Source organism: Cyclopterus lumpus, chromosome 8 (assembly GCF_009769545.1).
Source record: "Cyclopterus lumpus isolate fCycLum1 chromosome 8, fCycLum1.pri, whole genome shotgun sequence".
Classification (NCBI taxonomy): domain Eukaryota; kingdom Metazoa; phylum Chordata; class Actinopteri; order Perciformes; family Cyclopteridae; genus Cyclopterus; species Cyclopterus lumpus.
In genome coordinates, this window is record NC_046973.1 from 3,813,275 (window position 1) to 3,839,260 (window position 25,986).

The 25,986-nt window shown below is 44.2% G+C and overlaps 1 protein-coding gene across 2 annotated transcripts in view; it reads left to right on the plus strand.

The window, feature by feature from the left end:
• The window catches only part of LOC117734944 (protein kinase C beta type), a 68,404-nt gene that overhangs the window by 2,069 nt on the left and 40,349 nt on the right, over positions 1-25,986 (plus strand). The window contains exons 1-2 of one of the 2 annotated variants that reach the window (XM_034539313.1): positions 10,954-11,191; positions 22,760-22,842. Coding sequence is in view for 1 of the 2 variants with exons in the window: in XM_034539312.1 (XP_034395203.1) it covers positions 22,760-22,842 (83 nt within the window). In the remaining variant the exon portion in view is untranslated. Of the gene's footprint in view, positions 1-10,953; positions 11,192-22,759; positions 22,843-25,986 lie in introns of those variants that run through there. The other variant, XM_034539312.1, reaches the window with a different exon arrangement.

Below are 25,986 nucleotides of genomic sequence, written 5' to 3' on the forward strand. Positions count from 1 at the left end.
CACTCTCACCTGTGAAGTCTGAGATTGTTTTACTATGTTTTTTTTAATATGTGCACTACACCTGTTAGCAAATAACTTTATCCTACTGACTTGTGGAGCTTGACTGTTGGTTTAGGCCTTAATGGGGAACTGGAGCCGTCCTTAGCGTAACCCCTCCCCCAACACTGTATACGAAGTAGGAAACATCAACGCTCACTTCAGCCTGTGCAGCGAGCGGTGGTGTGCAGGTCTTCTGGCACACATCCCCGGGTGGGCCGTCAAAGAATCCAGGAAGTGTTCCCCGACCTATAGGGGTTAGCGTGATGCCACATGTCGGCTCCACCGGCTAACATCGCGGCGCCACTGTCAGATCTTTTTTTGATTTATATTTGCTTTGCCCAGACTTTTAACTCATTCATTCTTCATCACTCTCCTTGTTTTCTCGTCTCCTCCCCGCCTCACCTTTTTCTCATTTACTTCCACTACCTGCTTCCTTTTCTTTCTCTCCACCTCTCCTTCCTTTTTGCTTTCCTTCCCTTTACCCTCTCTAGTGGCTCATTTATGTTATTTTGCTTCCTTTCCTGAGTGACTGCACGTATCTGATACAGAAGTCACACATAAAAAAAAAGAAGAAAACAAAAGGATCACATCATAAAAACATGCAATTGAATAAGAAAATGAAGTACGCCATTATTTTGCCTTAGTTTGAGGTTTTAATGAACACAATTTACAAAGCTCTAATTGTGACTCATTGGACGTCACTAGCTCGACGGGCCACTCGGCCCCCCCACTGGGCGATTCATTGGAAGCACTGCGGTTTAAAATAGTCCTGCAACTCCATGAGATTTTATACAAAACAAAGAACAATATCAGGAAGCGTTGCCACCAGTCTGGGAGAAGAATGGACACATTACATTCATATATGTGGGAGAAGAATGGACATTACATTCATATATGTGAGATAAGAATGGACACATTACATTCATATATGTGAGATAAGAATGGACACATTACATTCATGTACTGTATGTGAGATAAGTTGGATAGCAGAAGCCTGTTCTGTAGCCGAAGATGAGCGCAGCTGTGGATTTAGCTTTTTTCGTATGAATAGAGGCATTTAGAGATCAGTGGAGCAAGTCTGTGTGGGAAAGGTGCCACGTCTGGTGGAGGCAGGACTTTGGAGCTTTATTCACAGTAGAGCAAACTGGAGGCGTAGTTTTAAGGTATTGATGGTTGGAAGGGGACCAAGGATGTGGAAGGAAGTGAGTCAGCACAAAAAAAATATAGAATCAAAAAGTAGGAAAAGCACAGGCGTTCACATGTTCCATCCCGACCAGGAAGCCTGAAGTTAAAGCCAGCGGAAAAAGAAAAAAAAAATCAGCCATCTGTAATTCTATTATTTGTATTTTTCTATCTTTTTTGAGAGATGAGCGAGAAGTCACAAATCTCTAAAATCAAACTGAAGCTCGAGGTTAAAGTGTGCTCACTCTGGATCTCCTCATCGGTGGCGATGCAGCGTTCACTTCCTGAAACGGTGAAGCCGCTTTAAGGCCGTGGCTGTCGACTCAGAACGAGGACCGATGAGACTCGTAGTGATCGAGGTTCCTCGCTGACGAAGGAACCTTGATCTGCTTTGTGTTTCCTTTCCTTTCTTCCCCCTCTCCGTCTCCTTAGCTGTACCGCGGCAGACGGACCCAGCATCGTCTTTTGTGTGCGCTGCCACAGGAAGTGACATAAGCAATCAGAGCGACGTATCCAGTCGACAAAAAACAAAAACATTGTGGTGCTTTTTGTGTTTTCTTTTGTTTTTTTTAATCAATTTGCCTGAAGTCTATGTCTTTTCCACTCGTGTTAACAGCCAACTGGATGCGTTCAAGGATTTTCACGTCTCCTAGCAACAGTGAAATATTCAGACGCAACCGTGTCTATATGCTGTGGGATGGAAAAGGTGCCGCTGGGCACAGCAGTGGGTTCGCCGATGTTTGGCCCACGTGTGCGTGTGACGGGTCAATGGCGCTCTGCAGGGACCCTCGGGTGCCTCTGGAGAGGAAGGGGTGTGGTTGCAGTTGGTTGGGGCACCTACTGTGTGTGTGTGTGTGTGTGTGTGTGTGTGTGTGTGTGTGTGTGTGTCTGTGTGTGTGTGTGTGTGGAGGCACTTAGCAACAGTTTGCACTAACCTTTCATCAGGTGTGTGTGTGTGCATTTGTGAGCATGTTGCAAGTTGCTCTCCGACTTATTTGTCCGTCTGGAGCAAGGTATCACTTCCGTAGAGCTCGGGGAGTAAGAGAATTCCTCTGCAAGGTCACACACACACACACACACTCACACACACACACACACACACACACACACACACACACACACACACACACAGAGGGTGTGCTTTGCCTCTTGGGTCTACACGGTTGTGTTTGTTTGACAGTCACATAGTTTTCACACAACTTAACAGAGGGTGTGTGTGTGTGTGTGTGTGTGTGTGTGCGCGTGTGATGCATTCGTATCATTAAGATCTGGCTTACATATTTGTATTGTAATAACAAAGCAAACAGAGCATGAAGGAAGAAGTGTTTATGGGCCTGTGTGATGTCACTCAAAGTTACGCCTCATTAGCGTTCTTTTAAGCATTGTGACTTTAGTTCCTCTCGGTCTTCCTTCGGCCTCGCCACGGGTGGAAAAAAAAGAAGTTGGATGTGCCTCCGCCGCATAAAGTATTTTTAGTTGCATTTTGTAAGATTACGATTTATGATTAGTCAGCCTTGCTGCTTCCTGCACATTGCTGTGGACTCTCGTCACAAAGTCCGAGGTCCGGTTCTCCGCTGTTTGGTGGTACAGGTGGTACAGGTGGGCTCAACAGGAGGCGGCTGGGGGGCCGACAGGCTCCAGAAAGCAGACCCCTTGTGGCAGCGGGTCTCCCCAGAAAGGAGTTGACATGCTCACGCGTATGACTGATATTTCTTTCCCGAACCAGCATATAGACAGATGTTAGATGGTCGTGTTGGGTTTCAGCACTTTCCATTACACGCCGATCAATATCTGCTCTTGGGAGAACAGGGACAGAGTGCCACTATATGCCCGGGAGCTATCGGGACCCATTGCAACTTCCACAAATTAAAAGCTGACCACAGACTCTGAAACCACCACATCTGAAGAACTAGGAAGTGACTGTTAGATCGCTACGTCGAGTTATTCTTTATTTTCTAGTGACGGTAACTTACCTTCCCATTCACCGTACACCTCTAATTCCATCTCTACTGTAAAGTGACAGAACGCTGTGCGTGAACAATCAAGTCCAGCCCAGATGTTTGAGCAGGCGTTTCGCACACTTTTACGAGCGCTGATGCCGGATACGCTTTGCATATTGTGTAAAGTGTCTCACCGCCTCAGTCTGGTGGAAACGATGCATTATAATGCGTCAGTGGGATTCTGCTGTTTTTGTTTCTGACAAAATAAAAAAGTCAAATGCAGGTGGCAGCGTATATACCATGTATCGTGTGAAAAGTGAGTTTTTGGAGATAAACATGTGAGTTTTGAATGTGCACATGCTCAATTTAATGAGCCGGTGAGCCCTTATTTCCTTAATGGCTGTTTGTGCAGAGCCGTGTGTGCTCGAATGCTTCCATGTGATTGGTTTTGTGTGTGTGTGTGTTCCTAAATTAGTGTGTTAATAATGAGTTGGGTTTCAGGCTTGTCGGTTGTCCTCTACTATCTCCTCTCAGACGTGGGATAATGGACAAATTATCCCTTTTTAGCGAGCTTGAGAGGGACCGAGTGTGAGAAATGTGGCAGATGAGGCAATAAGGAGGGAAGGAGGGAAGGAGGGGAAGGAGGGGAAGGAGGGGAGACAATCTGCATGCAGGAAAGTATGGAAAAGAAGGAGGGAGGAGTCTAGGAAGATGAAGTGGGGGTGGTATTCATCGAGGGAGAGACAGAAAGGGGAGCGGTGGGGAGGAAGTGAGTGGGAAGGGTGTAGGAAGGAGAGGAGGATTACACGTGATTTCCTTGAAAGTTCCAGTGAAAAGCAGCTCGTATAGCGGGCGCTGGGAGAAGCAGAAGGATGAAAGGCATGTTGCATTGTCCTCGGAGAGTGATGGCACGAAAGTGCTGTTTTTCTCTGCGGTCACATGATGTCATGGGAAACATACGTACACGGAAACAAGAAAGCAAGAGAACACTGGGAAGAGAGGAAGAAAGGAAGAAGGGAGAGGGAAAAGGGAGGAGGAAACAGGATAAATTAGGGCAGAAATAGACGCACGCTCTGTAAATTCTCCATAATGTATTCAATCCACTCAGCATCCCTAAATATAATCCTTTCATATTGGGTCTCCTTGTGCATACGATGACGCGCTGTGCTGTTGGCGACGATGCCATCAAGACAAGAGGGCCACACAAAGCTCAAGTCATTTGTTACATATATTTATTTATATATTTTTAAACCAAAAAAGGAATAAATTAAACGAGGCAGATGGCTGAAAATGAAGGAGAAAGGTATGCTGGAATGACACTCGAGCAGAGAGGTGGTGGGTGAGATTTCTCTGCCATGCAGAGGAGATAATGGACAAGGAAGACGAGGGAGGGAGAGAGAGAGAGAGAGAGGACGAGGGGGAGATGGTGTAGGCTTGGAGTGTAGATTGCACCTAAATCCATCCCATAAAGGTGTCGTTTGCTGCATCTATCAGGCACTCTTGGAAAGGAGAAATGTTCATACTCATGAAAAGCGCCATTCAGGAGTTGTGTTAACGCTTCTCCTTTTTGACTTGTGCCATGTTTTGTGTTTTGGTTTGATTGGGTGTTCACCCACAGCCCATCAACTGCCGGCGGCGGGCACGGCGCCCGCGGTGCCCGCGGTGCCTCTGGTTACGCACCGAGCGCTTTCTGCCTTTTCACAAGGGTTCAAATGAGTTAGCGAATGCTTGCAAACATCTGCGTCTGTCGGCGCTGGCGAACGCAGCTCAGGTGCTTCTGCAACGGCGACCTGTGTGGGTGGGAGGTCTCCGGATCCAAAACCCGCCTCCTACACACACACACACACACACACACACCTAGATACGCATGCACGCACACACACAGATCACACAGATGCATGCACAAAAACAAAACGAGTATTCATGCAGGAAAACATGAAAGGCAGAAGAGTCCGCACACACACACACACACACACACACACACACACACACACAACTGAAGTCGAGGTGTATGACTGAGATCCTGAAGTAAAGCGGAATAGATCAAAACATCTGATTGTGTCATCCAGTCTTTTTTCACCTCTTCTGCGCTCTTTGTTTCCCCCGATTTCTTTCTTTCTTTCTATCGTTCCCTCCTCTATCGCTCTCTCTCTCTCTCTCTCTCTCTCTCTCTTTCTCTCTCTCACTCCCTCTGTCTTTTCATTGTTTCTCCCTTCATATTCACCTCCGTTCCCCCTTCTCTCCTCCTTCCACCTATCTCTCTCCATCTCCCCCTCTTTCTCTCTCGTGGCCAAGTGTTGGAAGCTGTGGGCTTTGATGCTTTTTATAAATAGCCCAAGTGTTCCACTGAGAGTACTACTAAATGGGATGGATGGATGGATGGATGGGGGAGTGGAGGGGTGGATGGAGGAGGAGGGAGGGAGGGCTGAGTATGTAGGTGTGAAGGGAGAACATTGACAAGTGCCAGGTGAAAAATAAAAGGAAAGGATTAAAAAGGGGGCCGACAGAGATGTGAATAAAGATGTGAAACGGAGCGGCCCGTGGTTCAGGAGGCCGGCGGTCCCTAGATAATCTTATAAGAATTAGATTTATCCTGCTGTATGAAATAAATGTATACTGCTTTGGAGATCTGACATTTGAAGCATTGGAAATAAAATGGAGATTATTTTTAGATTTAAAATCAAATTATCCAAATATGAAACAGTTGCTTAAAGTTCATAATGTGTCTCCACAAGTAATAAGCCAGGTGCATATCTCAGTTCTGGCTCTTTGTGAGTAATCTGTCGTCTTCTTAACAGAAGCGTCTTCACTACCAGGCCTCGTCTTCCTCAGGATATCACAGGTTGACCACAGCGATGTGAAAACATGTCCTCAGACGGTCGTTGCTATGCCGATTAATTGAGGAGAGCAAAGCAAAAGTAAGAGCTTGCTTATGACCGGACATGCCTGTCAATCAGGAAAACACACAGTAGTGTGTGAAATAGGGGATTTAAAAAAAAGAAGAGGTTTTGCTTTGTACAGTTGAACTTGGTGAGTGTGAGACCTTCACTTATGAGCAGGTTTAATGTTCACCATCTTAATTTAATATGCAGCGTGCAAAGTACAGCTGAAGCTAATGGGAATGTCACTTTTATCCTTATTCTATGTATGTCGTCATTAAACACAGAATTGGACACATGACCAAAAGGATTCCAGATCATCCGGAGGAGGGCGGGGACGAGTTGTGGAGATATATTTATCGTGGGGCTCAGGGGGGGAAATGTGAGGAGATCCCCGAAGTCGGGAGCCTTCGTCATCGAAGGGTCCGTGGACGTCGGCACGAACTTCCAATGGCGATCCGTGCCACGGTTGTCGGGATATTCGTCTCTCTGGCCAAAAAGCCCGGGTATCGGCCACCGATGCCAATACCTGTTTAATGTGAATCCTCACAAACCTTTTAAAAAAAGTTCTTCAAGATGAATAAGCCTTGACCTCGCCCCAAACCGCTTTTCAAGGACTTCATTCCCAGCATTTCCAGGAGTCCGTGTTACGCAACACCACCGACCGCAGAGCGCACAGCAACTCTGACAGTGAGCCTCAGCCGCCTCATCGATGGGGCCAGAAACATTGCATCATTATGGTACATTGATTTTTCCTACGTTCTCCTTGGTGCCTTTCAGACACAATGCACTTTGCATCCTAAACGGCTCGAGCTCACGGCACGCGGCGTAATATGAGTCGTGAGTTTTGGATGGGAAGGGGCTCGTCATGCTCATTTTAAAGCGGGGGAGACGCTGCAGTGTCGGTGTCATCGGAATCGATTTTGAATGTTTTTAAAACCGGATTAGATTGAGCTTCAGATTGGAGCCATATGTCGTGGCATGAAAAGAGGAAGTGCCATTTATAAGTCGAAACTCATTTGATACAATTCAACGTTCATATTTCCAGTTTGAACTACACACACATGTCTGTTATGACTTTGTTAGTTTTTCTATCACTCATTCTGCAGCAACACCTGGTGTGTTTCCTCCCTTAACTGCTTCCTCTTCTCAGTTGTGTGTGTGTGTGCGTGTGTGTGTGTGTGTGTGTGAGTGTGTGTGTGTGTGTGTGTGACAAAGTCTAATTTTACTTGTCAGTGAGTGAATGCTCCTTTTTGGTCTGATCTACACATCTGAAGACTCTAGTCACTCAGAGTGAGAGTGAGTGAGTGAGTGAGTGAGTGAGTGAGTGAGTGAGTGAGTGTGTGTGTGTGTGTGTGTGTGTGTGTGTGTATATATTTGTGTGTGTGTCACTTTCAGTTACAGATTGACAGACTACCTCCTCCGGGGCTCGGTTGTCCTTGCTGCTGACATTTGCAGGCAATAGTACACCCGTTGCCACGGTGACACCTTGGAGACATATTGGGACGGATCAGACGGCCGATGTGGGTCAGACCCGTCTGGCGTTAACAGCCGACAAACAAAAAGCAGAGAAGAGCAGTTTAAAAAAATGTCTTCCCTTTCACAATAACTGGAGCAAAAACTGTAAATTAGGATTTTACTATTTTTAATATTATTATATATATATATATATATTATTATATTATTAAAAAAGAATGTTGTCACATTTAAATTGATTGAACTTGAAAACCAAGACTCAATAGTCTCCAGAGATGCGTTTGGCTCCGTGTGGCTAACGATGACAAAGCTGACATGATGGTCTTCGTCTCCTTTTGTATTTAGTGTTTTTATGCTAATATTTGCTATTTAGTGCTAAACACAAAGTTAAGCTGAGGCTGATGGGAAGGCCATAAGCTAATTGTACTGGACAAATGAACCTTTTGACCTCATAGTGGTAGAAAATGAAAGGGCCAGCGAAAGTGATGACATCCTGGGTGGGAAGATGAACGTCTGGACCACCACCGTGGAGTCGTTAGTGGTCAAAGGTCACTGTGACCACACAAAACTAATTGACCATAACTTATCAGCATTTATATGCTAATGAGAGACAATCTTGGAGAGACATGAAACTGCAGCGCGAGGCATTAATTTATAATTTTTCTGACAAGCGACCTCTTGCAATTCTGCAAATTCTTCCCGTCAGGCTGCACAACCAGTTCTGCTCCCAGTAGGCCACAAAACACTAGCAATAATAGTTATTCTGTCTGTGTATATACAATTACAGTTTTTATTATTATTGCTTATTCATAATACTTGTTTTAATCTTGTTTTATTATTAACCCCTGCACTGCTCAAATAGTGACTTTAGATATCATTTATACTATGTATATATCCACATTAGTAAGTAGTCCACATGAAAATAAACACATGTTTTTGCATTCTTTTCTGTGAACCAAATATTTGACGAGTAGTTTTCCCTTTTAATTAAAAACGTACGTAAAAAAATAATCAGATTATCTGATCAATTTGGACAACGTAAATATACATCGCAATATTGCGATATATGATCCACTAAATATGATCTCCGACTAAATATGACCTCATTGAAAGACTAAATATAAGAATAAATATTGAATCATTGCCTAGCCCTGTGTGTGTGTGTGTGTGTGTGTGTGTGTGTGTGTGTGTGTGTGTGTGTGTGTGTGTGTGTGTGTGTGTGTGTGTGTGTGTGTGTGTGTGTGTGTGTGTGTGTGACCAGCTAACTGTGTCACTGTTGCTCCTGAGATGCTTTAACCCGTTCCTCTGCAGACGGTAACCTAGCAACAGGGACACGAGCCGACAGAAGTGCGGTGATCCCGGACCTCTTTCCCTCCGTGTCTCCCTCCATCTTTATGTCTCTTTCTTTATTTGACTTTCTGTTTCCACGTCACTCTCCCATCTGTCTTTCTCTCTCTCTCATCCGTCACCTCCTCATTAGTTTCCCTTTTATTGTTTTCCCGTTTGTCGCTTTGCCAACAGGGTATTGTTGAGTGTGAGACGTTGTCGCTCTCGGAGAGTGTGTTGCTTAAATATCATCCGCCCACGGCGGCGTCAATCTGACATTATCTTTTGTTTATTCCTCATAGATTAAGGAATTAACCCGCATAACCATAACAGTGTTTTTCCTGTTGCACCGTTTATGTTTTAGAAAGACAGAGGTACACACGGAACAAGAAGAAACAGGGCTACACTTGTGTATTGACTAAATATGTTATTGCGTGTGTGTGTGCGTGTGTGTGTGTGTGTGCGTGTGCCCATGTAAAGAGGATAACAGGCAGCCAGGCACTGGTCTGTTGCCAAACATTGAGCGAGTTGTTGTAGACGATGACTTGCCTTGCCCTCACACACACACACGCACGCACACACACACACACACACACACACACACACAATGCTCTTGCGTTCTTTGTTTACATGTTTTTTCTCCTCCTAACACGCACAATCTTCCGATTCAGAATCATAGCACACACACACGCACACACACACACACACAGACCTGTTAATTCAAATAAACCCAATAAGTTTCATTATGAAGTTTCATTATGAAAATCCTGCAGGTCGTTCTCAAACACTGTCCGTAGCCTCACACATGTAGCTCACTGCTATCGGTGTGTGTGCGTGTGTGTGTGTGTGTGTGTGTGTGTGTGTGTGAATTAGAAAAGGGAAAGCACTTTGGATGAAGGCACTGAATGGAATGCAGTCTCTTTGCGGCCCCATAATGCATCACTTACGATGGACGTGCCAGAGGATTTGTTTTTAAAGAAATGGAACACGATCGCTGTTTAGATGAGCGCAGCAGAAGCGTTCACAAAGTGAAGTTTCTTATTTAAAACCCTCCAGTCAAAGACATCCAGAGCAACACGGCTACAGACTCAGAAATGACCCCGCACTCAACTCCACTCGCTGTCTGTGAAAATGTCTTTTATATTCTGTCAGGGTTATTATTGTTATTATTATTATTATTATTATTATTATATCGAATCATTATAATACATTATGGCCATTGTGACCGCGTCTTTCCTAAAAACACAAGTCCCGTTATCAGACTCGTGGCATTTCCATTTAATGGACGCAAGCGTTTTTTTACAACTCGTGTTTAGTTCATCGTTCGGTATTCGAACCCGTTAGTCTCATCCACTCTCTTGTCAATATCTGCAGCTCTTCATTCTCACCCCGCTGCCCTCTCTCTCCCACTCTCGCTCACTCATCCTCTTCATGCCTTCTCTCTCTCTCTCTCTCTCTCTCTGAATTAATGAGTCAATCAGCAGATTAGATAAAACTGCGTGTTGAGGATGACGATTATACTCTTCAGCAAATTAAATGCAGACAACAGTCGAACACGCCACATGTATGCACTCTTTTTTTTTTTTCTTCTTATTTCTTTCCTATCGTCTGTTATTTGTCTCGCTGTCTGGACCGAAACAGCAGGTATTGTTTGTGGGGGAGTTAAGAGAGAGAAAGTGGCAGTGAAGGAGGGAGGGAGGGAGAAGTTGATGTAAGTACAGGAGATTAGTGTGTGTGTGTGTGTGTGTGTGTGTGTGTGTGTGTGTGTGTGTGTGTGTGTGTGTGTGTGTGTGTGTGTGTGTGTGTGTGTGTGTGTGTGTGTGTGTGTGTGTGTGTGTGTGTGTGTGTGTGTGTGTGTGTGTGTGTGTGTGTGTGTGTGTGTGTGTGTGTGTGTGTGTGTGTGTGTGTGTGTGTTTTACCAGTTCAGGTCATTTTGTGGAGGTAGATGTACTTCTGCTTTGAGAGGAAACTAAGGGCCCCACACACACACACACAGAGAGAACAGCCAACGGAGGAACTGGAGATTTAATTATTCTTTTTTTATGGAAATGCATCGATTGTCAAACAAACCGGCGTTCGAGTAAAAAAAAAAAACGTAACATATACTTTTATATGACAAATCAATCAAATCCCTGATTGTGACGTTAAGCTATGAGGTTGCAGGTTTGATTCCCGAGCGTCCGCAGTCTGGAAGTTTGCTAGTGCCAATCGAGGCGACGGTGACGACAAAAAGCACAAGCGTGAAGAAACGATGCTCGACAGACGGAGCTGGAGTACGAGGAGGCGGGGAGTGATTTAAGAAAAGAGAGCGACGGACGCGGGAGGAACAAGACAAAGAGAAAAGACGAGGTGAATGAGATGGAGTGAATGAGAGAGGATGAGGGCCGGACCACGTGAGCTCGTCTTGTGCCAGGTTTCTTTCTCAGCGTTGGCTCGGAAACTGAAACGGAACGACGCGTGAAGCCAGCCAGACTGGTTTCTGTCTCTCATGGTACGTAAGATGGCACCGTGTCGAGGTCCATAACGCACTCTGTAAACTGAGACGTAAACATCCCACTCTGAGCATCTACGCGTCTCAAATACAACTCCCAGGTGTGGACCTGATATGGAAGAATATATTGATCTCCTCCTGAAATGCACACGGAAAGTTTGGATTTATGAAAAGTTTGGCTCATGATACAAGACCAAAAGTAAAAGGTGCTTGAATGCAAAGTCAAAAAATAAGATGACGATTTTAGGAGATTAAAGTGCGCTTGTTTAGTTTAGTCTGTTGCTTCTCACGGCGTTACGATCACCACCAACCAGAGGTCATAGTTCAAACTGCCTCGTGGAAGTGTTTTATTTTTATTTTTTATTTATTACAGTGAATAAAAAACACACATGCGAGATGCTGGAGGAGGAGAAGAGGGGATGGATTGATTGATAGAACGGAGAGCGAGAGAAAGAGGAGGAGTGATATGGGTGTGCTGACTAACTCCCTGACCCTTCTCCCTGCTTCACCAGAGGCATTCTGGGTATTTATACATTGGCGTAGGCTGTTCAGCCCCCTTATATAAGCCCTTGAAGGGCCGTACACACACACAGGAGGGATAGAGGGATGGAGGGGTGGGGGGGTGCCCAAGGTGAATGGCGTGTTTTTGTTCAGATTATTGACTTTCTTCCTCTTGCTTTCTCTTCTTTATCCTCTTGCCCTCCTTCTCGTCTTCCTCCGGTTGCATCGGCTTCTCCTTTTTTGAGTCTTTCGCCCCACTCATCGGGACGTTTCCTCTCCCCTGAGACGGGAGGAAGAGCTAGAAAACAGGAACTGTAGTCTGGCCAGGTCTGCCGGGACGGGGCCGGGGGAGGGGCTTAGTGGTGAAGCCAGTGTACCAGTCCTATTGTCATCTATTGTCTTGATAAGCGGGCAAACAGCTGATCACGTCAGTCAGAAAGGGACGAGGCTTCAATGTAGAGCGCACGTGGAGGCGCTTTCCTCTTCCTGACGTGTGTGTCGCTACGCAGAGACACGTTGGACGGAGAGGATTAAATGTTGGACAAAGATATGGAAATACTTCCATACACATTAACTTGATTGTTTCCGTCCTCCGACGCGACGTGGGCCTCCATCCGGGCTGTCTTTATGCACGCTGTTTGCGCAAGAAAATACATCGATGGAATGGACATAAACAAAATAGAAACAGACGGAGTGAATATATCATGATGTGCATGTGATACAGTCGGTCCATCAGATAGTGTTTTTTTTTTTTACCATTTTCGACAGCCAGAAATAAAAATGAAAAATGAAAAACCTGCTGTCATATCAAGTCTGTGTCAACTGCCATAGAGTCCACTGTCAGCCGTAGCCTGTGTGTCAGTCTTTCCATAATGTTTATTTCCCCCACTGTGTCCACCTAATGGGTCTGAGTGGGTATATCATCCGTCCCCCATTTTCTTGTAATGGCCTTTTTACCTGCAACCATGAGTATCTGTGTGCATACACAGATACATCAGTTTATGATTCATTTGAAATGTGTATCCCAGAATATCTTGTGTTATCCTATGGACCATTCCCCAAAACCCTATTATTTTGTGACAATTCCAGAATATATGTGCATGGTTGGCTTCAGATGACCCACAGTTTCAGAATAATTATTTGATATTTTAGGTGTGATAAAGAACCGTATTAGATTTTTCCAGGAAAACTCTCTCCAGGCTCGCGAACAGGTTGTTGTCTTGTGTTTTTCCCACATGTTATCCCATTCATCTTCAGATATTTCCATATCAAATTTTCTTTCCCATTTTTCTTTTATATACACTGTAGCGTTTTTGTCATTCATCAATGCCTTATATAGTGTAGTTATAGTCCTAACCCGGTTCCCTTTATATGCATCAATCATTACTTGTACCACCTTGTTCACTTCTAGAGAGAGCTCCTCTTCAATCCGTTTCCCATAATAATCCCGTACCTGTAAATATTTGTAAAATTCCCGCCAATCCAGGTCATATTTTGTTTTCAAGTCTTGAAAACTCCTTATCCTCCCCTTTTCCACCAGTGTGCACCATGCCGTAATGCCCTTCTCCGCCCACCGCGCCCAGCTGGTTTAAAACTGCTATCAAAAGCCACCCATTTCAATAAATTTGCGTTCTTCTCCGCCTTATTATGTCTAAGTAATTTGAACCATAATTCCAAGGTAAATTTTGTGATCGAATCCATTTGATTTCTAACCTTCTTAAATGTTTCCTTATCTCCGATTATACTCTGTATCGGACACATTCCAAATGATTTTTATCATTTCTTTCAATTTTGCTTCATAGTCCAGTTTACACCAACTATGCACATATCTCAGCTGGGCCGCGTGGAAGTATTCTTTCAGGTTCGGCAGGCTCAGGCCCCCCTTCTCCCTCTTTAGCTGAAGAGTTCTGAATCTCACTCTTGGCCTCTTCCCCTCCCAAATGAATCTGGATATCATCTTGTCCCATGCTATGAATTGTGTTTGAGGTATCTGTATTGGTAATGCTTGAAACAAATACAAAAGTCTGGGTAATACATTCATTCTTATTAATTCAATCCTTGAGCTAAAATCCAGTGTTAGGGTGGTCCATCTATGTATATCTTTTAATAATTATCGGTTAATCCTATCATATCATTTGCCCTATATAGTCCTGATAAATTCCTAGTAACTTCTACCCCTAAATAGTTAATTTTCTTTAGATTCCAATTTAAATTGTATTTTCCTTTGGTGGTGTATAATTGATAGTGAGCACTTGGGTTTTAGTTATATTTATCTTATATCCTGATAGCTGTCCATAAGAGGTCTAACAATTCAGGCAACGATTCACTAGGCCGTGCAAGGAATGCAATGACGTCATCTGCGAAGAGGCCGACCTTATGTTCCACTCCGTGCACTGTCACCCCTTGTATTCGCCTATTTTCGCGTATGGCTTGGGCCAGTGGTTCAATAAAGTCTGCGAACAGGGTTGGTGACAAACAGCATCCCTGTCTGGTTGATCTCTGTAGCTCGAATTTGTTAGATAGGCTTCCATTTATTTTGATTCTAGCTGTAGGCCGTTGATATAAAGTCTGAATAATCTGTATTGATTTATCGTTCAATCCAAACTTCTCTAACACTGTGAATAGGAAAGTCCAATTTACCCTGTCAAACGCCTTTTTGGCATCTACGCTAACCAGAATTGTGTCTCTTTTCTGTTTGTTTGCCTGATCTATGATGTGCAGAGTCCTCCTGATGTTATCGTGCGTCTGTCGCCCGCTCACAAATCCTGTTTGGTCCTCGTCAATCAAATCCTGTGTAAAGTCGTGTAATCGTCTAGCAATAATAGATGTATATACCTTGTAGTCCACATTTAGTAATGATATTGGTCGATTATTTCCACATAATTCCCTATCTTTCCCCGGTTTAGGTATGACCGTTATTATTAGTGTCCATGTTATAATTTAAAACTACATTCAAATCCCCCCCCCACAAATTAGGATCCCTTCTGTTTCCGCTGCGATAACATCGAATAGCAATCTAAAAAAATGTTTATCACAGTCTGGAGGCGCATACACATTCACCAGAGTAACCGTCACATTGTCGAGCTTCCCTTTCACAATAATATATCTTCCATCCCTATCCCTTATCTCTTTTTCGTATTCGAATTGCATCTGATTTGATATCATAATCGTCACACCCCTTCTGGGACCTCCCTTAAAAGAACTACTGTACAGATTTCTATAACCGTATCTCTTTAACTTTTCATGTTCTACTTTGTTAAGGTGAGTCTCCTGCAGATATATAATTTGGGCTCCGTCCTTCTTTAATTTCGTCATAACTTTGTCTCTCTTCTTGGGGGTATTCAGCCCATTAACGTTAAGTGACACCAGTCTAACAGTCGTACCCATCTAGTCCTAAGTCAATAACCCTATTAAGCGACCTGAATAACAGTAGGTTGAATACACAAGGAACATTTACCATTGCGTAACGTGCAATAAAACATAACATGAAATTATAATAAGCAATAAAACAAAATACAACCTTCCGAAAGGGGGGAGGTCGTCTCCCCCAAGTCCCGTTGGTAGGTTGAGGGGGAATCCTTCTTCTCAGAAAGGGCCCCTCGCTAGAACTGAAATCAAACCCATTCTGTAGGGTTCCTCTCAGTCTAGATATGTCCAACTCTGTCGTTTCAGTCTCTCTCACTCGGCTTCAGTTACCTTGTATTTAGCAGAGGTCCGTTGGCATGCCTCATAGGCCGTCCAGCTGGGTTCCGTGTCCCTTAAAACATCCCTTCAGGACAGCGCGTCAGACTCATTTCCCTCTTTGAAAGCCCTTCAGCTTCTCCCTGGCAGCAGCCGCCGCCGTCCTCCCCGTCTTGCTTCGGGTCACCTGTTGCCATTCTGCCCGGTCTTGGATCTTTTCCCTCTCTGCGGTCGCGGCGCTTTCTCCCGTGAGACCCACCTCGTATCCTCTCTCCTCCATGTCTCTCGCCACGTCCTCTGCGCTGTCGTAGGTCTTGGCTCCGCTTGGCCAATGAATTTGCATCTTCGTCAGCGGGGTCTGGAAGCGTATCTTTTCTTCCTTCAGTATTTTCTTTATCGCCCCGTATGTCTTTCTCTTCTGAACCACTTCAGTTGCATAATCATGATCGAAAAAAATCCTCTTCTCTCCCACATGAATCTTCCTCTTCCATGCATGGCTAAGCACCATTTCCTTGGTCTCGAATTGTAGGAAGTTAACTACAATTGATCTGGGGGGTGCGTTCGGAGGTGGCTTCTGCGCCAGGGCCCTGTGTGCTCTCTGTCTCTAGGCAATTCGAGTTCGGTGGTTAGGAAGCGCTCCAGGTACTTGCCTGTCGAATTCTCCTCCGTGCCCTCCGGTATGCCAAAAATGCGTATATTATTTCTCCTCGACCTCCCCTCGAGGTCCGTCATTTTCTCCTTCATCCTTTGGGTCAGGGCCGTCATAGTTAGCATCTCACTCTTTGCTCCTGTCTGCCATTCCTCCAGTTCAGCTATGCGCGTTTGAGCTTCCTCCATGTTGTCATGCTGTGTTTTAATTAGAATTAATCCCTTCGAATTTACTTTCAGTTTCTCTCCGGATCCTGTCGAACTCTTCCTTGACCTCTCTCCTCACATCACTTATCCCTTGTTTGACTTCTTGAACCTCCTTTCTCACCTCGTCCAGTTGTTTGCCTATGCTATGGGTGTTAACAAGTCAATCAGCTGATTTAAGCTAGCTGGCTCTGCTCCTGCCACGTTCCTCTCGCCCCGCACTTCATTGTCAGCATTTGATTCCATTTTCTTCCTTTTCTAACACCTCTGACTTGGTTTTATTTGTATATCCGACCTCTTTATTTATTTTTATATATTATATTGGATTTATTTATTTAAATCATGATTTTTGAGGGTTTATCGTCGCCGAGTTGAGAGAGCTCAAAACTACGTGACTGCTCACTCCGCCATCTTCCCGATTTCCGCCATCAGATAGTGTTTTAAAAAAATTAAATGGTATCATGCAGACAATATCAGATGAAACCGTGAGATTGTCACCAGGAAACCCTGCGGGCCTTCGTTTGTGTGTGTGAGTGATGCACAAAGTACCACGACAGCTAGAGATTAATACATGTGACTAACTGGAGAGCTTGAACCTGTCCACTGAATCTAACGGTGTCTAAATGTGGGGCATCACTGTACAGCGTGTCACACACACACACACACACACACACACACACTGGCAGCTCATTAGAGGAAACGGCTGTGTACACCCCGCGTTCTGCCAACATTTCATGAAACAGAATATACCGGAGCAGAGGGGGAGAGGAGAAATAGATGGTGGAGTGGGGGAGAAGAACAGGAAATGAAAGGGAGGCGAGTGAGAAAGGAAAAAGCTTTTTTTCAGAATTGTTCCCTTAATCTAAAATAAATGACATGTAATGTAAAAAAGCCTCGGCGGTTCGTGGAGCGGTTCGTATTTTTGGTAAAGCGGTGACATTTTGGTAAGCTGCTCCCCGAAAATGTTTTAGATTGCGAGTGAAGCTCTGAGATGTGAGGAAAGTCGGCCATGATGGAAACGACGCCTCGAGAAAACATCCACCGCGACTTGTTTCAGTTCGGGAGTAAACAAAAGACTCATTGTCATCTTGGTGGCTGTAAGATGATGTGAGAGGCGGGCGGCGTCTGTTTGAGCCGTATTGATACGCAGAGGAAGGGTATTGATTGACAGCCGGGCCGTTGCGTAACAAACGTCATGTGACAGTTTGGGGGAGGGGTCGGGGCAACGTGGGACACTTCAAAGAGATGCAGCTGACAACCAAGTTTCTCTTGGTTGTTGCTGTGTGGGCGTGTATTTAAAAGTCTGTTTACATAGTCCCATTGAGGGGGGGGGGCGTAAATCATTCCATGTTAGGGTGAAGACTCGTTCTCAGGTTGGAGAAGTGATGCTTCACGCGAGTATAACCACTCCACTGAAGAAGATGTTACGAAGAGGGCTTAGATAACGGTTGCTTCTCGTTATATATTATTCCCATGATTCTATTGTTTGAGAAAATAGCACCAAAAAAAATCATGATTTTCCAAAGCCCCAAAAAAACGTCCCGTACAGTTTTGACTTGTTCACCGTCGTTGTACACACAGCGGGACCCAGCTGTGAAGAGGACCTCACTTTGCAGGCAGCGGCACGTTCTCTCCTGGGAGACCGGCTCGAGAAAATCATTGTTTTTTGGGACAATGTGAGAAACGTGTTCACACTCGCACGGCAGCCACACAGAGGAGGAGGAGGAGGAGGAGGAGGAGGAGGAGGAGGGGGTGGTGGTGGGAGAGCTTCAGGGACTTTATCTGCAGCAACAAGATGCACATAGAAGCACTTTCATGGCTGATTATTGCATAATTCCTGTCTGAAGTGTTTGGGTCATTGTTCAGAAGCCTAATCGATGGTCCTCAGTCTCACTGTCTGAGGGGGAGAAGGAGTCCTGAGCTGCAGCCGGTAGTGTAACGTAAGGCTGCAGACTTACAGGCACACTACATGGCTGCTTACCTCCGCGGTAACCTAAGCATTAAACTGTGTGTGTGTGTGTGTGTGTGCGGCCCATTGATATTTAATGTACACTAATAAATAATGAAGGCACAATGGCAGCGGACCAGCTCCACCAGAGTCAGTACACAGGGCTACCAAGAGGGAGGAGGAGGAGGAGGAGGAGGAGGAGGAGGAGGAGGAGGAGGAGGAGGAGGAGGAGGAGGAGGAGGAGGAGGATGCAGCAAAAATAATGAATTGAATATGAAATGATCAGAAGGTCAGGACGATGGCTGCTGTGCGGCTCAGCAGACTCTCCGGGAACCTTTTCCGGTACTGGGGTGTGTGGTGGTGGAGGAGTGGTGCACATAAAACATCAAGAAGCGAGCACGCGGAGCAGAAAGGCGTTGATAGACACGTGACAGGAAGTGTTCCTGCCCCTGAACTCAAGTTAAATTGTCTTTTGACAAACTCGGTTCCGACCGTTAGCTGCTGGCTCAGACGTCTCCTTGTTCAGGGCCGTGGGCCAGCAGGCAATCCCGGCTGTTTGGGTTGGAGCATCAAATACGGGGATTTACGGTGATAGGCTTTTTCTCGATGTAGAACGGGTCGATTGCAGGTACCAGTTTCCATACTGCTTGGTACACAGGTATTATAATGAGTACACTTGTTTTACACTGTGTAAAACATCATCTCTGGAAGCGTGAGAACCAAAGGAACGCCGGCCTCAGGTCGACCAGTCTCTCCAAACCTGACGGCGTTGTCTGGTTATTGAGAGATTAGTTCATGCCACCTGTCTTCCATCGTGAATAAGGATGATTGACGTCTCGATTGGGGTTTGGAAGAAAAGCTTGGGGTCTGGTTCGAGTGAAGAATGGAGGACACGCTTTGGTTCAACAATGTTTGTGTTCAGAGGAATTGTTTTGTTTTGGCCCAAGGGTCGTATTGTTCACTTCTGTGTGTGTGTGTGTGTGTGTGTTTTTTGCTTTGGGATTTAGCGGTTGCAATTCTCCAAAAGAGCAGTTGCCTTGAAGCAATATGTGCACATAGCTGCACCCTCGATTTCATTGGGAAGAGTGTGTGTGTGTGTGTGTGTGTGTGTGTGTGTGTGTGTGTGTGTGTGTGTGTGTGTGTGTGTGTGTGTGTGTGTGTGTGTGTGTGTGTGTGTGTGTGTGTGTGTGTGTGTGTGTGTGTGTGTGTGTGTGTGTGTGTGCGATCATGGCAGTAGGTGGGCGGTGTAACCAAAGAGAGGATATTGTGTGGGAGTGAAGTACCATTGAGGTGCATGTGATTTGTGTGAGTCGGTGTGTCTTTGTGTTAATTATAACCCCTCCTGTCAGGGCTGATAATAGTCGGGTAGAATTTAATAGACAGTGAACATATCATGTGGTCTCATATGACACCGACATGGCGAATCATATCAGCGTTCTTCAAACGTGACTCCAGGTCGTGCAGCCTCGAGACAATTTCTTCAAGAGTCCACCTGGAGGACCTTTTGGAGGTCAAAGTTCACTGTGACCTCACAATTTATTTTTTTCTCCATAACTCAAGAATTCAAACGTTATTCATTCAAATGTGTAATAGGTTAAAAAATGACAACCACGAGGCGGTACAACTACATCTTAATCCTCCAATAATCACTGATCTGATCACTGATACTAACATTAAAAAGGTAAAAAAAACTAAAAACTTTGTTATTCAAAACTGTGGTGACCAAACTTCTTCATGCTTGCGTGACCTTACTTCCCTTATTGTGAGTTAGGGTATGCATGTACTAAAACGTGGGGACTGTTATCTAACAAACATGCTCGCCTTTTGAAATCAATCCATTTTTGAGAATGATACATATTTCCAAGTGGCACTGGTAATTACCTGGTAATTACCTGGAAGTTAATTGCAAATGCCTGGAATCCTTTTATATAAGTAAGACAATGGCAGTAGAAAGAAATCAGACCTTTTAAATGTAATACAAGTGAAACTAGTAAGTCCTGTATTCAGTCTCACTGAAGTAAAAGTATGTGTAGTAAAAAAGTGAATTGAGTAACCAGTCATGCAAAATGTTATATGTTGTACTTTACCATATAATACCATTGTATCTATAACTATAACTTGTAACCAAGACTCTTAAAAACAATATAGTAAAATGCAATGTTATCCTTCTGAAATGTAGTCAAATAGAAATATCAAGTTGCGTAAGTTTGAAATATTTAAAATGTACAGTCGGGTTTCGGTGCTTGAAGTTTAAGAGACTGCACAGTTTAAAAGCGTCTTTATAATATTCACAGAACACGTCAGAAGGGACGTGGGCACCGACATCTGCAGCTGAAAATGAATTTCAGTATTTAACGCTGTGTCATGTCGAAATGAAATATTGGCAATGTTCCTGTTCTCACACTCCTCCAGGGCTGCAACTTGTGGTTATTGTTTTTTTTAAATTAAATACAGTTATGTTTGTGGTCTTTAAAATGTTGTTTTGTAAAAAAAGAAAAAAATGTAGTTTGACCAAAGATGTTTTTTTAATCTTATTAAAACAAGGAAATAAACTACAATCTTAGAAACTAGAACCAAAGAATCTTTAGTTTTCTTGCTTGAGAAATGACTCAAAGGTGGTTCATTACTTCTCTGTCAATTATTGATGAACTGGTTCATCGTTGCAACACTGCTACCCTCTTTATGGATTTACTATGTATACACAGAAGAGCAAGACGTTTCCAATATGCTTTATTATCTTTTAATAGCGGCTCCATGACCATGTCCTGCCCTTCTCTGCTTCTCTCTTTCACACTCTATGTGAATACACTCTGAACTCAAAGACACAAACACCTGAACTCAAAGACACAAACACCTGAACCCAAAGACACAAACACCTGAACCCAAAGACACAAACACCTGAACCCAAAGACACAAACACCTGAACCCAAAGACACAAACACCTGAACCCAAAGACACAAACACCTGAACCCAAAGACACAAACACCTGAACCCAAAGACACAAACACCTGAACCCAAAGACACAAACACCTGAACTCAAAGACACAAACACCTGAACCCAAAGACACAAACACCTGAACCCAAAGACACAAAGACCTGAACCCAAAGACACAAACATCTGAACCCAAAGACACAAACACCTGAACCCAAAGACACAAACACCTGAACCCAAAGACACAAACACCTGAACCCAAAGACACAAACACCTGAACCCAAAGACACAAACACCTGAACCCAAAGATACAAACACCTGAACCCAAAGACACAAACACCTGAACCCAAAGACACAAACACCTGAACCCAAAGACACAAAGACCTGAACCCAAAGACACAAACACCTGAACCCAAAGACACAAACACCTGAACCCAAAGACACAAACACCTGAACCCAAAGATACAAACACCTGAACCCAAAGACACAAACACCTGAACCCAAAGATACAAACACCTGAACCCAAAGACACAAACACCTGAACTCAAAGACGTTCTGTTTGGCAGGAAGCACTTGTGTATTAGCATCTTTTGGAGATTCCTACCAGAAACAGTAGCGTTGGGTTTGGCAGCTGCTTCTGGATCCCCTCGGCGTAGATTGTGTGTGTGTGTGTGTGTGTGTGTGTGTGTGTGTGTGTGTGTGTGTGTGTGTGTGTGTGTGTGTGTGTGTGTGTGTGTGTGTGTGTGTGTGTGTGTGTGTGTGTGTGTGTGTGTGTGTGTGTGTGAGATATTTTTATTTTTAGCCTCCTCCGGTCCTGCCGCCCCGTCAGAGCCGCCGACATCGATCAGGGCGGCGACGGCGTCCTTCTTTTTTTTTTATCTCTCGTGTGTGTACTCGTTTTATTTGTTGTTGTTTTTTACACAAATATGTGTACAGGAAGAGAGAGAAAAGTCACATAAATACCAGATTTGCTTTTGACGTTTGCATTTTTAGATGTTTTTAGACTTCTTGTTCTGCAGAGTGGCTGACAATGAGTGAACGGAGTGACACTGAGAGTGTGTGTGTGTGTGTGTGGGCGTTGAGACGTGAAGCACAGCATCCATCCCGGAGCTCAAATGTGGCGTTGGAAATAAAAATGTAAATCTTAAAGAACAAAGCCTGAAGGTGCTCGGCGAGTCAGAGAGAGAATGCATGTCGATGATGTGGCACAATTCAAACGGGGTCAAATATAATATTTGTCTCTCGCCGTTGACTTCTCTACAATTAGATCCCCCCCTCCGTTGATTCCCTTTAAAACCAGACTAAAGACTCATCGCTTGTCCTTAGCCCATCCATTATTATCATGAAGAGAATATATGTATTTCATGTAGTTTGTGCACTACCGCTATGATTTTATTAAGATATGCTTCCTGTGGTAAAGAAAGAATGACAGCTGTGTTTTAACATTGTGTAAATGTTCTCTCTCTCTCTCTCTCTCTCTCCCCCCCCTCCCCCCCCTCACCCCCCCTGCAGTGTGTTGCTTCGTGGTCCACAAGCGGTGCCATGAGTTCGTCACTTTCTCCTGTCCCGGTGCCGATAAAGGACCTGCATCCGATGTGAGTACAAGCACACGGGTCGCTCTTAAAAGTGGTGAAAGTGGGATGACACTTCCAGCTCGAGAGGGCCCCCCCCCCCCTATCACCTGTAACTTCGGTTACGGTTGAGCTGCCTCCATCTTTTTTTTCTCCCTTCTCATATTCCGTTTCGCGCCTTGACAGTTGCAGTGTACCCTCGCACACATGAACTCCTCTAGCGTTTACATTTGGGTGGAATTATTCATTTTAGTTTGATCATAATCTCATTCACTCTCTTAAGGAGCCGAGTAGAGGTGTATTTCCTCCTATCAAGAGAAGACAATGAGTTCCTTTCCTTCTCTTCAGAGCACTCCTCCATCCTCCCAGAAACCGTGGGGGTCTGTGGGTTCCTCGGCCACGTCTTTACCTCCCTCTGGAGTGCCCTTTCAGTCTGACAAGTACACTTAGCGAACCGCCTCCAGAGCGAGCGTCGGAGTTCCTGTGGCGTGTTCTGTATAAGGATACGCTGTCTTTAGCTCATCTTATTATACGCCTAACGACTACCTCACGCCTTATTGATGTTCTTCTTGTTCTAGTTCTTCTTGTTCTTCTCCTTCTTCTTCTTCTTCTTCTTCTTCTTCTTCTTCTCCTCCTCCTTGTTCTTGTTCTAGTTCTTCTTGTTCTTCTCCTTCTTCTTCTTCTTCTTCTTCTCCTCCTCCTTGTTCTTGTTCTAGTTCTTCTTGTTCTTCTTGTTCTTGTTCTTGTTCTTGTTCTTCTCCTCCTCCTTGTTCTTGTTCTAGTTCTTCTTGTTCTTGTTCTCCTCCTCCTTCTTGCTCTTGTTCTTCTCCTCCTTCTTGTTCTTGTTCTAGTTCTTCTAGTTCTTGTTCTCCTTCTTTTTGATCTTGTTCTATTTCTTAATGTCCTCCTCCTTCTAGTTTTTGTTGTCCTCCTCCTTCTTGCTCTTGTTCTAGTTCTTCTAGTTCTTGTTCTCTTCCTCCTCCTTCTTGTTCTTGTTCTTGTTCTCCTCCTCCTCCTCCTTCTTGTTCTTCTCCTTCTCCTTCTGGAGCTTCTCTAACACCATGTTTCTATGTTCATCTTCCTAAATCCGGAGGGAGTCCTTTAAAAATAACGTTTGTTCTGAAATGTGTTATTTTACACATTTGACGTTATTTTAGCTCATAAACAAATGCAACATGGCGTCAGTTCAGATTGTCTTGCATCAGCTGTGTCACGATGACTAATACCAACACTCGTACATCATGTAGGAGCACCGTGCCGCTTTGAACCCCTCCCCCTGGTCTGCACGAGTTGTTTTCTCCCCACCAAAGCTCTGAGCATTTAACTTTGCATACGTTTACATACTATTTCACTGGGAGAGGGACGAGTTCTCCCAGAAGAATCGTGTAGTTGCTTTTAAACAGCAACATCCCACCAACTAACTCTTCTTCTTCTTCTTCTTCTTCTTCTTCCTTCATTGTTCTTGTTCTCCTTCTTCTTCTCCTTCTCCTCCTTCTTCTTCTTCCTCCATTGTTCTTGTTCTCCTTCTTCCTTCCTTCCTTCTTCTTCTTCTTCTTCTTCTTCTTCTTCTTCTTCTTCTTCTCCTTCTCCTCCTTCTTCTTCCTTCATTGTTCTTGTTCTCCTTGTTCTCCTCCTCCTCCTTATTCTTGTTCTTCTTCTTCTTCTTCTCCTTCTTTCTTCATTGTTCTTGTTCTCCTTATCCTTCTTCTCCTCCTTCTTCTTCCTTCTTTGTTCTTGTTCTTATTCCTTCTTCCTTCCTTCTTCTTTTTCTCCTTCTTCCTCCTCCTCCTCCTCCTCCTTTCCTTATTCTTCTTCTCCTATTTCCCACACAGTTATACATCCTTCTGGACCGATTATGATGCAACATCTAGCTGATGCTGTTGTGTGTCCTTTCTAAAATGCCTTTGAAGCCGTGACCTTCTGAAACCAGCAGATAACCTTTTTTCTTCATTAGTCACCTCACATTTCATCTCCATCTCCGTCTCCCTCTGCTCTCTGAATTGCTTCTTGTTCTGCCACTATATTTATATTCCTATATTTGGCCCACGTTGAACCCTCTCCCTGGATCCTTCTCCCGCTGTCACCCAGGGGGCCCCTGCTCTTAATTACCCCCCACACACACACACACACACACCGTGTCGGCCCCTTAATGAGGTCGTGGTCTTAGGACCTCGGCGACTGCACAGCGGGAACGTATGCTCCAAAGTAGCCGTGCATTTAAATATAGGGAGACAGACCACAATGCAGCGCTTTCAAACACCGGGGGGGGCGGGGCGTGTCGTTCCTCGATCATACGATAAAGTTGTGTAATACATGCCGGTTTCGAGAAGGGAATTGATCAATATCACAGATATTTACATATTCGCCTCACTGTACTGTTGCCCAACCAGAAAGACTTCATATGATGTCATCATAAAAGCTCTTATGTCATCAGCAGTTATATTTCAGTCATTGTCGGCTTGATTGTGCAACATATTTTATATTTTAGTCCAACAGCTTCACTTGTCAAATATAGTTATGGACGACAATTCATCGCTATTTTCCTCAAGGTTATGGACATCTTGCTTCACATTATTCTTGTTTCTTAGAGAAGACAACTGAGACTATCTAAACGAAGAGGCAGAATGTTATCAATAGTGTCATCGTGAAGACGTAATGGGCAACAAAATGTTAAATAAATTACAAGATTAATTGAACAAAAACGTGTTGGCAACACATTTGATAAAAAAGAAAGAAATTAGACAAAAATGCTTTAAATGATCTGGTTCCTGCCTCTCAAATGTGAACCTATGTTGCCTTTATTTGTCTTATTCTGTAATAGTACATGTTTTTCTTAATATTTCTATTTTTGTTGGTATTCTTTCCAACCTTTTATACGCCAAATAATTGATTTATTGAGACAACAATAGGCAGATAAGTCATTAATTGACATCAGAATAAAATGACTCGTCGGGCATCATCCAATCCTGAGCATTGATAACGTCACACACACGAAGAACGTGTTCTTTCAGAGAGCAGATGTCTGCAGCATTCAGCCCGCCGCTCCCTCCTTGTCTCTTCTCCCTCCTTGTCTCCTTGTCTCCTTGTCTCGTCCTCCCTCCGTCAGCTATGTATGTTTAAAAGAAGAAGTCAATTATAGATCTGGGTTAATAGAATGGGTTCCCTGTG